Source organism: Bos taurus, chromosome 11, assembly GCF_002263795.3.
Source record: "Bos taurus isolate L1 Dominette 01449 registration number 42190680 breed Hereford chromosome 11, ARS-UCD2.0, whole genome shotgun sequence".
NCBI lineage: Eukaryota > Metazoa > Chordata > Mammalia > Artiodactyla > Bovidae > Bos > Bos taurus.
Window position 1 is genome coordinate 106,479,875 of NC_037338.1, and position 18,508 is coordinate 106,498,382.

Here is an 18,508-nt window from a genome sequence, read left to right on the forward strand (position 1 = left end):
ACTTGACCTGCCTCTTAAGAAATCTGTATACAGGTCAGGAAGCAACAGTTAGAACTGGACATGGAACAACAGACTGGTTCCAAATAGGAAAAGGGGTACGTCAAGGCTGTGTATTGTCACCCTGCTTATTTAATTTATATGCAGAGTACATCATGAGAAATGCTGGGCTGGAGGAAGCACAAGCTGGAATCAAGACTGCTGGGAGAAATATCAATCACCTCAGATATGCAGATGACACCACCCTTATGGCAGAAAGTGAAGAAGAACTAAAGAGCCTCTTGTTGAAAGTGAAAGAGGAGAGTGAAAAAGTTGGCTTAAAACTCAACATTCAGAAAACTAAGATCATGGCATCTGGTCCCATCACTTCATGGCAAATTGATGGGGAAACAGTAGCAGACTTTATTTTTTGAGGCTCTAAAATCACTGCAGATGGTGATTGCAGCCATGAAATTAAAAGACACTTGCTCCTTGGAAGAAAAGCTATGACCAACCTGGACAGCATATTAAAAAGCAAAGACACTACTTTGTCAACAAAGGTCCGTCTAGTCAAAGCTATAGTTTTTCCAGTAGTCATGTATGGATGTGAGACTTTGACTATAAAGAAAGCTGAGCACCAAAGAACTGATGTCTTTGAACTGTGGTGTTGGAGAAGACTCTTGAGAGTCCCTTGGACTGCAAGGAGATCCAACCAGTCCATGCTAATGGAAATCAGTCCTGAGTGTTCATTGGAAGGACTGATGTTGAAGCTGAAACTCCAATACTTTGGCCACCTGATGCAAAAAGCTGACTCACTGGAAAAGGCCCTGATGCTGGGAAAGACTGAGGGCAGGAGGAGAAGGGGATGACAGAGGATGGGATGGTTGGATGGCATCACCGACTCAATGGACATGAGTTTGAGTGAACTCCAGGTGTTGGTGATGGACAGGGAGGCCTGTCGTGTTGCAGTCGATGGGGCTACAAAGAGTCGGACACGGCTGAGCGACTGAACTGGACTGAAATGGATGGGGGACAGTTATCTGGTGGACCAGTGGCTAAGACTCTGCTCCCAGTGCAGGGGGCTCGGCTCCATCCCCTGGTAAGGGGACTAGATCCCACAGGCCGCAACCACAGATGCCAAGAGCCACAACAAAGATCGATGGCCTTGCCACAACCAAGACCTGACACAGCCAAACACGTAAACAGATTCAAAACAGAAAAAGCAGATGGGCAGGGAAAGCCCACCATACTAACACTGATCAAAAGAAAGCAGGAGGAGCGACAGGAACTTCAGACTTCAGAAAAGGGATATTCTGGGGGATAAAGAAGGGTATGGTATGCATATAATGATAAAGGAGGCAATTCTCCAAGAAGACATAATAATCCAATGTTGTTGTTGTTGTTCAGTCACTCAGTCATGTCCAACTCTTTCTGACCCCATGGACTGCAGCACGCCAGGCTTCCCTGTCCTTCACTCTCTCCCAGATTTTGCTCAAACTCATGTCCATTGAGTCAGTGATGCCATCCAACGATCCCATCCTCTGTTGTCCCCTTCTCCTCCTGCCTTCAGTCTTTCTCAGCATAAGGGTCTTTTCTAATGAGTCAGCTCTTCACATCAGGTGGCCCAAGTATTGGAGCTTCAGCTTCAGCATCAGTCCTTCCAATGAATATTCAGGACTTATTTCCTTTAGGATTGACTGGTTTGATCTCCTTGCAGTCCACGGGACTCTCAAGTCTCCTCTAACACCACAGTTCAAAAGCATCAATCCTTCAGCACTCAGTCTTCTTTATGGTCCACCTCTCACATCCATACATGACCATTGGAAAAACCATAGCTTTGACTACGTGGACGTCTGTTGACAAAGTAATGTCTCTGCTTTTTAATATGCTGTCTAGGTTTGTCATAGGTTTTCTTCCAAGGAGCAGGCATCTTATAATTTCATGGCAGTAGTCACCATCTGCAGTGATTTTGGAGCCCAAGAAAACAAAGTCTGCCACTCTCTCCATTGTGTAACAATCCAACACATAATGCATGAATGCTTAATCACAGACCATCAAAGCACACGAGACGAAAACTGACAGAACTGTGAGGAAAAGCAGCTGGATCCACTACACAGCTGGGAACGTCAACACCCTTCTCTCAGAGACAGACAGACCCAGCAGACAGAGAATCTGTAAGAGTGTAGTTGAACTCAGTAATATAAGCTTCTGCCTTAGGAAACTAAAGAAAGAAAAGCAAATTAAATCCAAAGTAAGTAGGAAAAAAGAAATAATAAAAATGAGAGCAGAAATCAATGAAACTGCAAACAGGAAATCAATAGAGAAAGATCAGCAAAACTGAAAGCTAGTTCTTTGAAAAGATCAATAAAATTGATAAGCCTCAAACTTCTAGTGACTAAGCCTCTGCACTTGCAATACAGGCAGTGTGGGTTTGACCCCTGGCTGGGGAATTAAGATCCCACATGCCAAGTGGGGCGACCAAAAAAAATGGACAAACCTCTGTCTCAGCTAACCAAGAAAAAAAGAGATTGGTAACAAATTATTAACATCATAACCAAAAGAGGTGCCATCACTACAGATGCCATGGAAATTAAAAGGGTAGTCAAGGAATACTATAGCAGCTCTGTGCCCACAAAGTTGACCACCTAGATTAAATCAGCCAATTCTCTGAAAGACACAATCTGCCAAAATTCACACAAGAAGAGAGAGACCACCTGAATAGGCCTATATTTATTAGGGAATTAAGTCAACAATTAATAACCCTCAAAACCAGAAAGCACCAGGCCCAGAAGGACCACTGGCAGCTTCTACCAAACATTCAAGGGAGAAAGTGTACCAGTTCTCTGCAAACTCTGTCAGAAAACAGCAGCAGAAGGGATACCACTTAACTTACTCTATGAGGCCAGCATTTTCCTCACACAAACACCAGACAAAGACATTCCAAGAAAAGAAAACCACAGATCAATATCTCTCGTGAACACAGATTCAAAAAATCCTCAGCAAAGCATTTAGCACATTGAATCTAACGACATACCGAAAGGATTATACACAACAAGCAAGCAGGATTTATCCCAGGTGCACAAGGCTGGTCCAACGTCCACACCAACAGGCTAAAGGAGGAGAGTCGCACGATCCGACCAATAAACGCAGGAGAAGCATCTGACAGAACGGTGGCAGCAGGCGTGAAGAACGCCCCGCCGGTGCAGGAGACGAGAGACACTCGGGTGCAACCTCTGCATCGGGAAGAGCCCCTGGAGGAGAGCACGGCAACCCACTTCAGCATTCTTGCCTGGAGAACCCCACGGACAGAGGAGCCTGGCAGGTTCCAGTCCATAGGGTCGCACACGGCCAGACACGACTGAAGCGACTGAGCAAGCACACACGCAATGCGCATTCATGACAAGTAAACTATAACGGAGGAGAATTTCCTCAACCTGATAAAGAATATCTACCAAAAAAACTACAGCTAACATCATACTCACTGGTGAGAAAAGCAAAGCCTTCCCACTAAAATCAGGTATAAGGCAAGGATGTCCTCTCTCATCTTTCCTTTTCAACATTATACAACATTTCTTGTAACACAAGAAAAGGAAATAAAAGGCATAAGGATTGGTAAGGAAGACATAAAACTGTTTTTGCTCATGGATAACGTGATTGTCTACAGGAAAAAATTTTAAAAAGAATCAACAACAACAAAAAATTCTTATAACTAATAAGCAATTTTAGCAAGGTTATAGGATGCAAAGTTAACACACAAAAGTCAATTGTTTCCCTAAATACTAGCAATGGATAAGTGGGATTTGAGATTAAAAACACAATAACATTTATATTAGCACGCCTCAAAATGAAATAGTTAAGTATAAATCTAACAAAATATGTACAAGATCTCTATGAAGAAAACTATTTTATGTTTATGGAAAAGAAGACTCAATATTGTCATGATGTCAGCTCTTCCGACTGGACCTACGGATCAGTGCATCTCAGTCACGACCACTGCCAGTTATTCTGTTGTTGTCGTTCAGCTGCTGAGTCGTGTCCGACTCTGAGACCCCATGGACTGCAGCATGCCAGGCTTCCCTGTTCTTCACTATCTCCCAGAGCTTGCTCAAACTCATGTCCATTGAGTCCGTGATGCCATCCAACCATCTCATCCTCTGTCACCCTCTTCTCCTCCTCCCCATGGACAGCAAGGAGATCAAAGCAGTCCATCCTAAAGGAAATCAACTGTGAATATTCATTGGAAGGACTGATGCTGAAGCTGAAGTTCCAATACTTAGACCACTTGATGCAAAGAGCCAACTCATTGGAAAAGTTATACTGTGGATATTGACAAACTGATTGTAAGGTCTACATGGAGAGGCAAAAGACCCAGGCAGCCCACACAGTATTGAAGGAGAGCAAAGTCGGAGGGCTGACAGTATCCACCTACAAGACTTACTGTAGAGCTGCAGTTACCGAGACGGGGGGCGGGCGGGGGGGGCACTGGAGAAATACTGACAAAGAGGTCAATGCAACAAAACAAAGAACTACAAAATAGACCCCCAGTAAGTGCAGTCAAGTGGTCTTTGATGCAGGAACAAAGGCAGTAGTTAAATGGAGAAAAGAAAGCCTTGTTAACAGATGGTACTGGGACAACTGGACATCCATGTGCAAAAAATTAATCCAGACACAGACCTTTTACTCTTTAAAAAAAATTAACTCAAAATGGATCACAGACCTAAATATAAAATGTAAAGCTGTAAAAATGCTAGAAAGATGACCAAAGGAGAAAATCTAAATGACCTGGGATTGGGTGATGGGCAACACATATGTGACACCAAAGCCACGATCCATGAAAGAAAGAATTCATAAGATGGACTTTATTAAAATTAAAAGCTTCTGCTTGGTGAAAGACACTGTCAAGAGAAGGAAAAGACAAACCAGAGACTGGGAGAAAACACTTGCAAAAGACACAGCTGGTAAAGGACTTTTATCTAAAAATATAAAGAATACTTAAAACTCAACAATAAGAAAACACTATGTTTTTTTAAAAAGGGGCCAAAGACCTTAACAGACCTCTCACCAAAGAAGAATCACAAATGGCAAGTGAGCACGTGGAAAGATTCTCCCCATCGTGTCATCAGAGAGATGCGAACGACAGCAGTGAGATATCGCTACATGGTTAGCAGACTCGGCCAAGGTCTGCGGCAGCGACGACACCGAGAGCCGGCGAGGACGGGGACGGCTGGGGCGCTCGTTCACTGCCGGCGGGGACGTGGGGACGGCACAGCCAGTCTGGAAGGTGCTGCGGCAGTTTCTTACAAAATAAGCGTTTGATACACTCTTACCATATGATCCTGCCACCACATCCCCTTAGTATTTACCCAAATGAGTTTAAAACTTAGGTCTACACAGGCGCATAGCGCAGCTTTATTCGTAATTGCCTAAAGTTAGAAGGAAGCAAGATGTTCTCCAGTTGATGAATGGACAAATAACCTCTGGCCCCTCCAGACAGTGGAATACTATTAAGCACAAAAAAAGACATGGAAGAAACTTGGACGCAAACCGCTAAGTCAGAGAAGCCTGTCTGAAAAGGTGGCCTACTCTGCATGCTCTGTGCATCGCATGACTCCAGCTCCGCGGCGTTCTGGAAAAGGCGGGACTACGGCACCAGTGAAAGGTCAGGGCTTGCTGGAGGCTGGGGAGGGGTGAGCAGGAAAGCACGGGGGACCTTGGGGCAGCAACACCGCTCCGCGTTAAACAGCAACAGTGGGCATGTGTCAGCCCACCCTGTCCAAGCCCACAGACGGCATGGCCACAGCGAGCCCCACGGGGAGCTGTGGGCTCTGGGGGATGACGTCTCCAGGCAGGTGCCCCAACTGTGACGAGTGTCCCGGCCGCTGACTACAGAGGGGGGGGTGCGCGCTCTCCGGGGGGCAGCAGGGACATGGGAAACCTCTGCACCTGCTTCATTTTGTTGTAAACCTACAACTGCTCTTCTCTAAAAAATAAAATCTGCTTTAAAAAAATTTTAATAGTGGAAAAAAAACATTTCATGATGATAGTTGAGGAAACATGAAAACTGGTTGAGTGGATTATGTTTTGAGGCCTTTTCAACACTTGAATTGTGAGAATGATATTATGGCTCTGTTTTGAAACAGGGTCCTTAACCTTTAGAGAGGGATGATGTGGAACGATACAGTGTCTGAAATTTTCCAGGCAGAAGACAACTGGAGGAGGGGTTAGGAGCAAAGTAGTAAAAAGACCAGCTGTGAGCAGAGGATTATCGGTTGGGTGACAGATACCTGGGGGTGCATAAGGTTATTTCCACTATCTTTTTACATGTCTAAAGCTTTATATAATGAATAAGAACATAAAAAATAAATTCTGGATGTACCAATTATTGAATGTGAAAAATAAAATAATACAAATAAGTTTGTTTAAAATTATTAAAATGAGACTGAGAAAATATCAACTAAAATAATGTGAAAATGTTATTGATGGATTAGATAAATAAAATTTTAAGCATAACTGAGGAATTCTGAAGTCCAGCTTTGGGGCATCTGGTTGGCCAAGACTTCTGGCAAAAGTAAAGAGAATGCCTTTCTGAAGGAAACAATGTCACCTTTGGTCTCATATAATTTCTACAAATAAACACCATGTATAGCACAGTTGCCAAGGAAACCCAGGTCCAGTCAGAGGTGAGACTCCACAAGCCAGGGCCAGAGGGGACACAGGAGGCAGAGCGACTCCAAGGGAGGGCCTCCACAGCAGCACGCACGCACGTGGCTGAAGCACACGGCAGCTGGGCTCGAGGCAGCAGAGCCAAGAAGCGGCTGCCAGCATGGCAACGGAGAGCCAGACGCAAGAATTCAATCCCAGCTTTACCAGCAGACCTGCTTCCGTCAGAAGAATTAGTGAACTTAAATAAAAACATCAACATTTCTATTTCTTTCAAAGACTTTTATAAGGAAAATGCAGAAGAAAGCGGAAAAGGCAATGGCACCCCACTCCAGTACTCTAGCCTGGAAAATCCCATGGACAGAGGAGCCTGGTGGGCTGCAGTCCATGGGGTCGCTAGGAGTCAGACATGACTGAGCGACTTCACTTTCACTTTTCACTTTCACGCATTGGAGAAGGAAATGGAACCCACTCCAATATTCTTGTCTGGAGAATCCCAGGGACGGAGGAGCCTGGTGGGCTGCTGTCTATGGGATCGCACAGAGTCGGACACGACTGAAGCGACTTAGCAGCAGCAGTGGCAGAAGAAAGGGTAAGATTCATAATGGATAAATGAGAACATACATTCATTCGAGTCTCTGAGGGAGAAGAGAGGAAATGGACAGAGGCAATTCTTGGAGAGAGAATGCTGACAATTGGTCAACAATGACTGAGAGACAGACTGAAGAGGCCCACAGAGTCTCGGGCACAATGAGTAACAAGAAACCTGTGCTCAGTGCTGTCAAAGCGACACCGCCTGATCCCAGAGAGCCTGTCTTGGCAGCAACAGGGAGAAGACGAGCACGCTCTCCTCCGCAGACGCTCGGGCCAGAGGCAGAGTGCTGCCGCTGACTTGCCACCAGGGACCCAGCCCAGGAGCCGTGAGCTGTCCCTCAGGAGGCTGAGTCCCACAGGAGGAAGGAGTCGCGCGCCAGCCGCAGCCTCCCTCTGCACGCAAGGTAGCTCCCCGCGCCCGAGAACCGGCACGCGTCAGCATCTGAACCAGCCAGCGGAGGCGCCCGTGTGCCCAACGCTGGCCCGAAAGCTGCCCCACTCAGGGGGCTGTGCTGTGCGCGGGTGCAGGCGGCAAAACCTTGGTGGAATCCCCCAGTTCCCGCCCAGGGGGGCCAGGAAAGGAGGCCCCGTGAGCTGAGGGCTGTGGGAGGCCCCGTCCATCCCTGTTTTCTGGGGCTCAAGGAGGGCAGTCCGGCTGCAGAGCTGCGCTGCCCTGTGCGGCACCAGAAGTAAGAGACAAACCGCAGAGGAGTCAGGCCAGATCCCAACAGAGACACTGGAGACAGAGCATGATTCTGAGCCAGCCAGGTAGTCATGAGCAAAAATACATCAATCCAGTCCTCCCCTGCATCCCGCACAAAAATTAATCCCATCTGTTTTAAAACCTAAGAAAGGTGCAGCAGTAAAGCTTTTTGACAACAATATATAAAAATATTTATGAACCCCAAGTAAGGAAATGTTTCTTAGGCACAAAAAGCACTAACCGTAAGAGAAAAAAGTGATGCTGACTGCATTATGGTTACAAACTTCCATCCACCAAAAAGACCATTCAGAAGGCAAAAAAAGGCAAATCCCAGAGGAGACGACCATGTGCGAGACCTACGCAGCACAGGACTCTAGTTCAGAAACTGGAAGGAAACCCCAGAAGCCTAAAAGTAAATGACAGAGAAATGGGCAGAAGGCTCCACATGCCTCCCCCACCAGAGGCAAAGACAGTAAGATGTGAGAGACTCAGTCCCACTAGCAACCAAGGAGATCGAATTAACGCTAAAAGCCAAGCCCACATCCCCACTTTTATCTAAAATGGAAAAGCCCCCGAATTCTGACTGCTGGCACAGAGCCCTCATCCACTAGCTTGGACAGGACACAGACCACGTGTGACTGAGCTCAGCACTGGCGTGGACGGAGTCTCTGGCCCAGGCAGCAGCGTGGACGCAGACTCGGAAGACACACAGGACGCGTCCCTCTTACCCAGCACACATGTGGGTGCTGGGCAGCCGTCCCCCAGGGAGCACTAACAGTCTAGTCTGGGACAAGGTGGTTTCATGCTTTTGTGTTTAGAAGGCATGCACAGCTCTTTATGTGAAGGGAAAAGATAAATAAAAAACATGTAAGTGATGAACGCACGTTTTTAACCTTTTGTTAGCATCGTGAGTGGTGCCCTGTTCCCTGTGAGCACCCGGAGGGCAAGGACCCCAGACTGCCCTGGGAGGGGGTCTGTGGAACACCAGCATCAGGACCATCAGGACGCCGTCCTGAGCCCTGCCAGGGGGAAGGGGTAGCCATGGCCACTCCTACCCTGGAACAGCTGACTGAAGAAGCGGGACTTCTGAGGACAGGGTCTCCAGGATAGGCAGACGCCCCCCCACCAACCCCAGCCAGAGGAGGCAGCGGGGTCACGCACATCCAGCTTCATCAGGGTGAGCAGGTCCTGTGTGGCGGCTCTGAGGATGGAGTCTGTCTTCTTGCTGGTGACAGACTCGTCCAAGGTACCGTCCGAGTTGGGGAGGACAGCCGATGGGGTCTCTGCAACAACCACACTCTTCTTGGGCTGGAGAAGAACACAGGCAGCGTGATCAGAAGGGTGCAGGTGGCCGGCCAGCCTGGGACCTGACCCAAAACGGGCCAGCAGGGAGCTCCAGCGCAGGGGGCGGGGCGGGGAGCTGCCTACCTTGCTGGCCACAGCGCCCCCGGGGTGCTCCTCTGTGTGTGGCAGGACCCGGGCTCGGTCACACACCACCCTCAGATCTGAGGCGGCACCTGCTGTGGCCCCTGCAAATGGAGGGGAGACTCAGGATGCCACGCTGGTGCCCTGTACACACCGGGTCCTGGGCACCCACCCAGGGCAGGGCTGGCTGAGTGCACAGACCCGTAGGTGACGCTAGAGAAAGAGCAGCCTCAGGCCCTCGCAGAAAGCTGCGGTCACAACCGCACGGCACGCGAAGGACGGCCAGGCCCAGCCCCAGGCAGAGCGGGAGGAGCACGGCGGTCCGCTCCCACTGGGCCGGGGGGACCCGGGAGGCGGGAAGGAGCAGCTGCGGGTCTGCCTACGGTTTGAGAGCAACTTTGCCTCAGTACCACCCTTCACGGGGCAAATGAATGCAGTTTGTACTTGTATGAAAAAGTAAAAAATGGATTATTAACAGGAACCAGCTATTCCCTTCTCCAGGGAATCTTCCTGAGCCAGGGATCGAACCCGAGTCTCCTGCATTGCAGGCAGATTCTTTACCATCTGAGCCACCAGGGAAGCCCCCTACAAAGACCAATATCCACTAATTTTTTAAATATTATGTTTCATAGGAAAATATTTAAATCTGTACAGAGATTTTCTTATATTAATAAGGTTCTGAAATGTTTAAAACAGACACAGCAGTTAATAACTACTTTTGTCCATCCGAAGAAACTGTGCACTCATAGTATTTTATTATAATAACATTATATACATACCAATATGCTGTACTATTATTTATTATTAATAAGTCAAAGCATTATGATACCAGTATCTATTTGAAAAATAAAACCCAACCACGCTCCCCGTGATAAACACATGCATATATGCAAAGTCATACATTTCTACATTGACCTGCTGTTCTGCTCATACAATCTATAAAACTTTAAAATGTTGAGTATAGCTTGCCAGTTTATGGAATTGGATCTGCAGTTGGTTAAGTCTGTGGATGTGGAGCCTGAGGGCCCACCTGAGGCCATCTGACTGCACTGCACCCTTCAAACGAGGGACTTGGGCCTGGCACCCACTGCAGGTTCTTTAACCAATCCCCTGTGGAAGCCAAGGGATGACTGAGTATATCTCAGATTTTTGCCAGAATCATGTCCTCTAAGAGAGCATTATCTGTACAGACCACAGGAAAGGTAAGTCTGTCCCTACGTGGATGTTAACTAGATATATTCATGGAACTAGATACTTCACACTCAGGTTTTGTTATATATGGATTGCTATTATTTTTAGTTATCTGTTATTTATTTTATCTGAAAAAAAAATCACTAAACATGTTTTTTATATGGTGGAGCAAATGGATAACACATAGAAGAAATATATCCCAACCCTACCCACTTCAGACAAAGGATTCAATTCTAGGTGAGTATGAAAGATAAAGGCTTCCCTCATAGCTCAGTTGGTAAAGAATCCGCCTGCAATGCAGGAGACCCCGGTTTGATTCCTGGGTTGGGAAGACTGGCTGGAGAAGGGATAGGCTACCCACTCCAGTATTCAAAAGGCTTTCCTTGTGGCTCAGCTGGTAAAGAATCCACCTGCAATGTGGGAGACCTGGGTTTGATCCCAGGGTTGGGAAGATTCCCCAGGAGAAGGGAAAGGCTACCCACTCCAGTATTGTGGCCTGGAGAATCCCATGGGGTCGCAAAGAGTCGGACACGAGCAACTTTCACTTTCACATGAAAGATAAAATGTCAAATCTTACAGGCAGATTTCCTAGACAGGACACAAAATATATTAACCACAAAAGAAAAAATTTGATCAATGGGATTCTTAAAAGATTTCTATTCATCAAAAAATACTATTAAGAGAGTGAAAAGTGAGCAGAAAATATTTTTAATACATACATGCAACAAAGAGCTCATACAGAGAATAGCTAAAGAACTCTTATAAATCAGTAGGAAAATGAAAGGTAAACTAAGTGAAAAAGGCCAAAAGGCAATAAAAACCCTATCCCCAAGGAGATGGAAGACCCTCAGATTCACAGGTCGTCAGGAAGATGGGGCGGCAGCCACAGCAAGGCCTGGCTGCTGCGCACAGGCGCCGAGTGAGAGAGGAAGGCTTCCTGGGAGCGCGGGGGCCTCTGAGCTGCACGGTCCCCAGCGGCGTGGCCTGTGTGCTGACTCTCCGGCAAACGAGGCCAATGAGCACCTGAGTGGGGCTGAGAACCAAACTGCTGGAATTTAAATACAAACAACCACATGTGGCAGGTGGCCACGTCCTGGACCGTGCAGACTGGAGCAACCAGACAGTGTTGTGACACTGGTGAGGTGTCTTTGTCTTGTGTCACAGGCGAGCACTAGGAACCCCCAGCAGCGCCTCCCAAGCTAAACACAGCACACCTGCCCTCGTCACTCGGCAGTTCCAAACAAACAGATAACACATGTCTCACGGACACACGGGTACCGTGTGTGTTCACAGTGAGACAACGCTTCACACTGAGAATGGTGTGTTGCCACACGGCACTTTGAGGCCACAAACACCAGGCTGAGCAGAAGCCAGACTCAAAGCCAGTCTCAGGGTTCAGAGGTCAGGGGAATGCGAGGGCACAGGATGACAACTGCACTTTGCTGAAAGGAACTGTGGGGTCCCCACCCGGGGTCCCTTCTGGCTGCTGGCCTCACAGGGGAGCTCGGTTTAAGCAAATTCATCCAGAGTCCCCGAGGGCTTGCACATTCTGTATGCACTTTACACAACCATAAACAGTTTATGAAAATAAAGAATAATTTGCTAATTGTGAAGAAACAGATAAATACACAAACAGAACGTAGAGATTCCTCAACAGTAGCTCCAAGTAATGAAGCATCCAGGACAAGCATATCCCCAGACAAAAGCAGGTGGGTAGCGAGCAGCCAGGAGCCGGGAAGTGATGGCTGACGGGTGGGGGGTTTCTCTACCAGGTGACGAAAATGTGTTGGAATTAGGTAGTGGAGGCTGATGTTCAACTTTGTGAAAATACTGAAAACCACTAAAATTGTATACTTTAAAAGGGATTCCAGTGGTTAGGACTCCACGCTTCCACTGCAGAGGGTACAGGTTCAGACCCCCTGGTTCGGAACTAAGGTCCTGCAAGCCATGTGGCGTGGCCAAAATAAATAATTAAAAGGGTGAATTTTATGATAAGTTAATTTTACCTCAAGACAGTTGACCAAAAAAAATTCTATGTAGATACAGAAAGGAAGGGTGATACCGAATGAAGATAGCCCTAGGAAAACGCATCAGAAAAGTGAAAGATTGTTTTGTGAATGGGGCTGGGTAAAAAAAGCTAAATTTCCTACCCTGAATATAACGTAAGAGGGAACCATGAGGAAAGAAAGACTTCCACATGGGAAGTGAAACTGAAAAGCCACCAGACAAGAATCCAGAAAAGTGTGTTTATATCCAATAAGAAGGAGAAGCAAGTGAGGCCCAGAACACAGCCACAGGGCAACAGCTGGTTTCCAGATATGGACACCGAGGGTCTCTGTCCCAAAAACAGAGGCCGGGAGAAGGCATGTGGACGTTAAAACTGATGGGAGATCTCTATCTGGAGCATACGAAAAATTTATGCAAACCAACAAAACAAATTCAGGAAACCCGCAGAAAATGGGCAAAGAGTATAAACAGACAGTTCTTAAAGAGGAACCCAAACAGCTCTCCAACACACCAGGAGGCGAGTAAAGCTGCCAGCAACCCAGGAAACACAAGGGAAGACAGGACAGAGCCATCCTCGGGGGCACCATCAGCGTCCCACGGCCGGGACACACGGAGGGCAATCACGCGCTGCAGGCCTCATCGGCCAGCTGAGGTCACAGCGAGGTCCCCAGCAGGGAGGTGCCCGGGAGAGGGGAGAGAGCTCACTGCTCACCAGAGGTCGCAATGAACCCTCTCTGCAACCGAGACCCGACACGAAGACAAAGCAGACAGCAGAGAGGGCCGGTGCGGGCACCTCGTGGGGAGGGAAGCTGAGCGATGGCTGGGGCACCAAGGAGACAGTGGAGGCAGCAGCCTACTAGCACAGCCCGGCTCAGGGGCAAAGGGAGGGCAGCAGTCAGCGATTACAGCAGGGCTGTGCAGGGCCCAGCCGGGGAAACACCCTGGACACGAGGCTGAGGGAGGGATGCAGGGCCACTGAGGCTTCCCACGGAGGCCAGGACGCAGGTGCAGGGGCCCCTGGACCCAGAGCACGCTGGCCATCTGGGTGGGTCAGAGGGTCCTTTACCTGCAGGAGCCGAAGAGGCCTGGATGCCAGCCTGGGCCTGGCTGAGCTCAGCCGCCACCTCTTCGTAGACAGAAGGTAGCAGGACGGAGTGGCTCCTCTTGGGCAGAGGACCACAGACTGTGGCGCGGCTGCCCCCACGATCTGCTGGGAGGCGCCAGCATGAGGCAAGGTCTCTGTTCCCAGAGCGCACAGACCACACGCCTGGAGGCCTGGGGACAGCCCCCGGTGGACCCTGCCACCTGCCCCCGCACCTGTCTGGCCCATCACCCGTGCCCACCTGCTCAGGCAAGTGGCAAGTGAGCGCCAGCCCCGGCTGCCCTCCCAGGTCTGCCGCCCAGCTCTGAGCACCCCCGAAGAGCCTGGCCAGTCTGCCCCCCCAGCCCCCGCTCCTCATTCATAAACGGGTAGGGCCCAGAGCAGTCAGTGTGCCTGTACGGCACCATCATCCCAGAGGGGCCTCCCAGGAGACGAGGCCAGCCAACAGTTTCCTTCCTCAAACCCACACTCCCTGAGCGCTCAGAGGGCACAGCTGGGGGCCCGCTGGTTTCCTCCTAGGAGGAGTGGGTGGGCAGGATGTGTGTTGGGGGGGACAGGTGGTGACCCGAGGGCAGGAGACTGGCCCCGGGGCGGGCAGGACCTGGGCCGCAGGGCTCCTGGGGCCGAGGCGGCCTCTCCTCCAGATTGCAGCACGTCGGCTTCTTGGCCTTCCCGGCAGTCACGCTGGCCACAGACATGAGCGGGATGGCCTGGCTCTCCTGAGATGGGGAAAGGCAGGGCTGCCTCAGGAGCGCTCCTGGGGCAGCATCCTGTGAGCGGGGAGACACCAGGCTTCGGCAACTGGAAGGGAGGCAGTAACCAACCAGGGCACCGGCGACGCAGAAAGAGGAGGGTTTAAGGCAAGAAAGGCCCAGCTTGCTGTTGTCCTGCCAACTCCATCATGTTTAAACAGTGGTCAAAACTGTCAGAACCTTAATACACTTCATTAAGATGAGACATAACGCGGGAAACATAGGCTACGCCCTGACGTATCAGCAAAGGGAGATGTGAGAACCGGGAGTGTTCCCAAGTGCGGTGTGGAGGCCAAGTGAACACCCGCTCAGCCTGCAGGCCCACGGGCCCGCCGGAGTGTGGCTCACGAGGCTCTGGGACCCCCTGGCCCCCACGTCATGCTTACCGCTCACCAGAACTGAGGGGGCGAAGCAGCTTCTCCCACCCCAAAGCCATCAGCTCAATCCATTGGCCTCAACTGAGGCAGGGTCGAGGGCAGGGCACGCTGCCCCAGGGGCCCTCAGGAGGGGCCCAGGGCAAGGGGCAGGCAGGGGGCACAACTCCGCTGGTGGGGGTCGTCTAGGTGCAGGTCGGGTGAGGAGCTGGAAGGGCAGCCACGTGCACAGAGCAGGGGGAGCAGAGAAGCGGAGTTCGGCCAAACCACAGGCCCTCCTGGAGGGCAACCGTGTGGGCACGGGGCCCACAGACAGGCAGTGCGTCCCCAGGAAGCCCCCAAGACCCAACGGGCGGGACAGGCTCAGCACTGGGCCCCAGGAGACCCCACCCCGGCCTGCGTGCTGGCCCGCCCCTTGAGGCAGAAGCGGCTGTCCCGCGGACCCGTGGTGGGTGGCGGCACACTCACGGGATTGAAGAGCTCCGTGGTCAGGCCCAGGTAGTTGTGCAGAGCCAGAAAGGTGACCCTCTGCAGCCGCACCATGATGATCTGCAGAGAGACGGGCCAGCTGAGCGGGATGGGCCTCCCCAAGGGCTGAGCCGACCTCGCGGGCCGGAGAGCCCCTGGTGGAGACAACCCAACCCGCACGCAAGGTGTGGGCACGGGCCAGAAGGAACCTGCATTGCTTCTGCAAGTTTCTAAAATACTTCAAGACATTTAATAATAACAAGAGTTCTTTTGGGACATGGTAGGCAATCTGAAGACCTCATTGAAGCTATCAATATTAATTTTTACAGCAAAATATGTATTACAAGTTTTTTAAAAAAAATCTTAGTTCTTCCAACACTCACCCTGAACCCCATGTCGCCAGCACTCAGTCCTGCCAGTGAAGTCACTTCCACTACTGTGGACCTGTCTTGTGGCCCCGGGACTCAGTAAACCGATGATGAGATACTCAGGGCCTCGACCCTGGGCCCCTCCCTGAGACGGCCAGGGCACCAGACAGACTGCCTGGAAAAGTGGCTCACCTGCACCACCCTCACCAGCGTTTCAGGGTATCTCTCAAACACTCCTTGAAAAGCCGTAGCCGGGAGCCGGAGGATGGTGGAGGGGACGGCAGCGCGGGCGGACACAGTTTTGTACGGCGCGGCGTGGCCCTGCAACGACAGCCCCAGTCAGCCCGCGCCGGCCGGCCCCAAGACGCAGAGCCTGGTCCCCCTAGACCTCATGCAGCCTCAAGCATCACAGCTCTCAGCTCCCCGCTCTCCTAGGCCTCTGGCAAGGCCACTTGGAGCCAGGATCACCCACCCAACGAGCCTGCGGAGCCCTGCCTGGCCACCAGCGCAGCTGCAGGTGGCCAAGGACCGACTGGGCGCCACTTGGGAACTGGCGGGTGCTCGACAGCAAAGCTGACTTTTTCGGTCTGTTATCATTCCTGGGCAGTGACCTTGGCCCTTTCTGGCTTGCAGTTCTGAGTCCTGCCACCACCTCTCCTCTGAGTGCCGCTTCCAGGCAACCACTAGCTTTTTTCTGAACTGATGTTTTCCTTTGTCAAAGTATCACATAAGCGGAATCACACAGGGCCAGGCTCCTTCCACTGAGACAACACACTTGAGGGTCATCATGCTGTTGGTATACCAGGAGTCTGTGCTGTTTGCTGATGAGAACCAGCCTGTTCTACGGCTGCATCAGTTTCCTCACGCACCTAGCATATGCATGCTTGCATGCTCAGTCGCTTCAGTCACATCTGACTCTGCAGCCTCATGGACTGTAGCCCGCCAGATTCTCTGTCCACAGGGTTCTCAGGCAAGAATACTGGAGTGGACTGCCATGTCCTGCTACAGGGGATCTTCCTGAACTGGAAATCAAACTCACAACTGCCTGTGTCTCTTACCTTACAGGCAGATTGTTTACCCATTGAGCCACCTGGGAAGCCCTATGCATCCAGCAGGTGAAGGACATTTGGATCGTTCCCAGTATTGGCAATTACAGATAAAACTAATATGAATATTTCCATACCGGATTTTGTGTGAACAAAGTTTTCATTTTCCTTGCTAAATACTGTGGAATTATTTACCAAAACCGCAGCTAAAGTTGGAGTTGGAGTGGGGGCTGACCTGTAAGGGGGGCGCTCACACCTACCACCATGTCAGTTACCACCCACGTCAGTTACCCGAGAGACGAAGAGGCCTCTGCCTGCATCTTGGCTGGGAATTTGCCTCTACCTGTCCTCCGGCCATAAGGCTGAGCATGGAAGAACTGATGCTTTCCAACTGTAAAAGACTCTTGAGAGTCCCTCGGACTGCAAGGAGATCAAACCAGTCAATCTTAAAGGAAATCAACCCTGAGTATTCACTGGAAGGACTGATGCTGAAGCTCCGACACTTCTCGACCCCGTGGACGGCAGCCTGCCTGGTCCCCGCCCTTCACTACCTCCTGGCGTCTGCTCACTCCAGTCCACTGAGCCAGTCAAGTCCACTGATGACATCCAGCCACCTCGTCCTCTGTCGCCCCTTCTCCTCCCACACTCAGTCTTTCCCAGCATCAGGGTCTTTTCCAATGAGTCAGCTCTTTGCATCAGGTGGCCAAAGTATTCGAGCTTCAGTTTCAGCAACAGTCCTTCCAATGAATACTCAAGGTTGATTCCCTTTAGGATTGACTAGTTTGAGCTCCTTGCTATCCAAGACACTTGCTCTCAAAAGTCTTCTCCAGTACCACAGTTCAAATGCATTGGTTCTTTGGCACTCAGCCTTCTTTATGGACCAATTCCCGTATTGGTACATGAAAGTGAAAGTTGCTCAGTCGTGTCCAGCTCTTTGCGACCCCAGGGACTATGCAGTCCATGGAATTCTCCACGTCAGAATACTGGAGTGGATAGCTGTTCCCTTCTCCAGGGAATCTTTCCGACCCAGGAATTGAACAGGGGTCTCCTACATCGCAGACAGATCCTTTACCAGCTGAGCTACCAGGGAAGCCCAGATTGGTACATGACCACTGGAGAAACCAGAGTTTTGGTTACACGGACCTTTGTTGGCAAAGTGATGTCTCTGCTTTTTAATACGCTGTCTAGATTTGTCATAGCTTTTCTTCCAAGGAGCAAGTGTCTGCATGTCTTCATGGCTGCAGTCATCATCCACAGTGATTTTGGAGCCCAGGAAAAGAAAATATGTCACTGATTCCACTTTTCCCCTTCTATTTGCCATGATGTGGTGAGACTGGATGCCATGATCTTAGTTTTTTGAATGCTGAGTTTTAAGCCAGCTTTTTCACTCTCCTCTTTCACTTTTATCAAGAGGCTCTTTAGTTCCTCCTCACTTTCTGCCATTTGAGTGGTGTCATCTGCATATCTGACACTGTTAGTACTTCTCCCAGCAATCTTGATTCCAGGTTGTGATTCATCCAGCCCAGGATTTCACATGATGTACTCTCCATATAAGTTAAATAAGCAGGGTAACAACATACAGCCTTGATGTACTCCTTTCCCAATTTGGAACCAGTCTGCTGTTCCATGTCTGGTTCTAACTGTTGCTTTTTGACCTGCACACAGGTTTCTCAGAAGGCAGGAAAGGTAGTCTGGTATTCCTATCTAAGAATTTTTCCACAGTTTGTTGTGATCCACACAGTCAAAGCTTTAGCACAGCCAATGAGGGAGAAGGAGATGTTTTTCTGGAATTCCCTTTTTCTATGATCCAACGGATGTTGGCAATTTAATCTCTGGTTCCTC

At 50.0% G+C, this 18,508-nt stretch overlaps 1 protein-coding gene across 6 annotated transcripts in view; it reads right to left on the bottom strand.

The window, feature by feature from the left end:
* The window catches only part of PNPLA7 (patatin like phospholipase domain containing 7), a 77,379-nt gene that overhangs the window by 36,592 nt on the left and 22,279 nt on the right, over positions 1 to 18,508 (bottom strand). For 4 of the 6 annotated variants that reach the window (XM_059891934.1, XM_059891933.1, XM_059891932.1 and 1 more), the window contains 6 exons: positions 15,813 to 15,941; positions 15,253 to 15,333; positions 14,260 to 14,428; positions 13,623 to 13,763; positions 9,362 to 9,462; positions 9,095 to 9,241 (listed from right to left, as the gene is read on the bottom strand). In XM_059891934.1, coding sequence (XP_059747917.1) covers positions 9,095 to 9,241; positions 9,362 to 9,462; positions 13,623 to 13,763; positions 14,260 to 14,428; positions 15,253 to 15,333; positions 15,813 to 15,941 — 768 coding nt within the window. The remainder of the gene's footprint in view (positions 1 to 9,094; positions 9,242 to 9,361; positions 9,463 to 13,622; positions 13,764 to 14,259; positions 14,429 to 15,252; positions 15,334 to 15,812; positions 15,942 to 18,508) is intronic. The other 2 variants (XM_024999698.2, XM_059891935.1) reach the window with 2 other exon arrangements.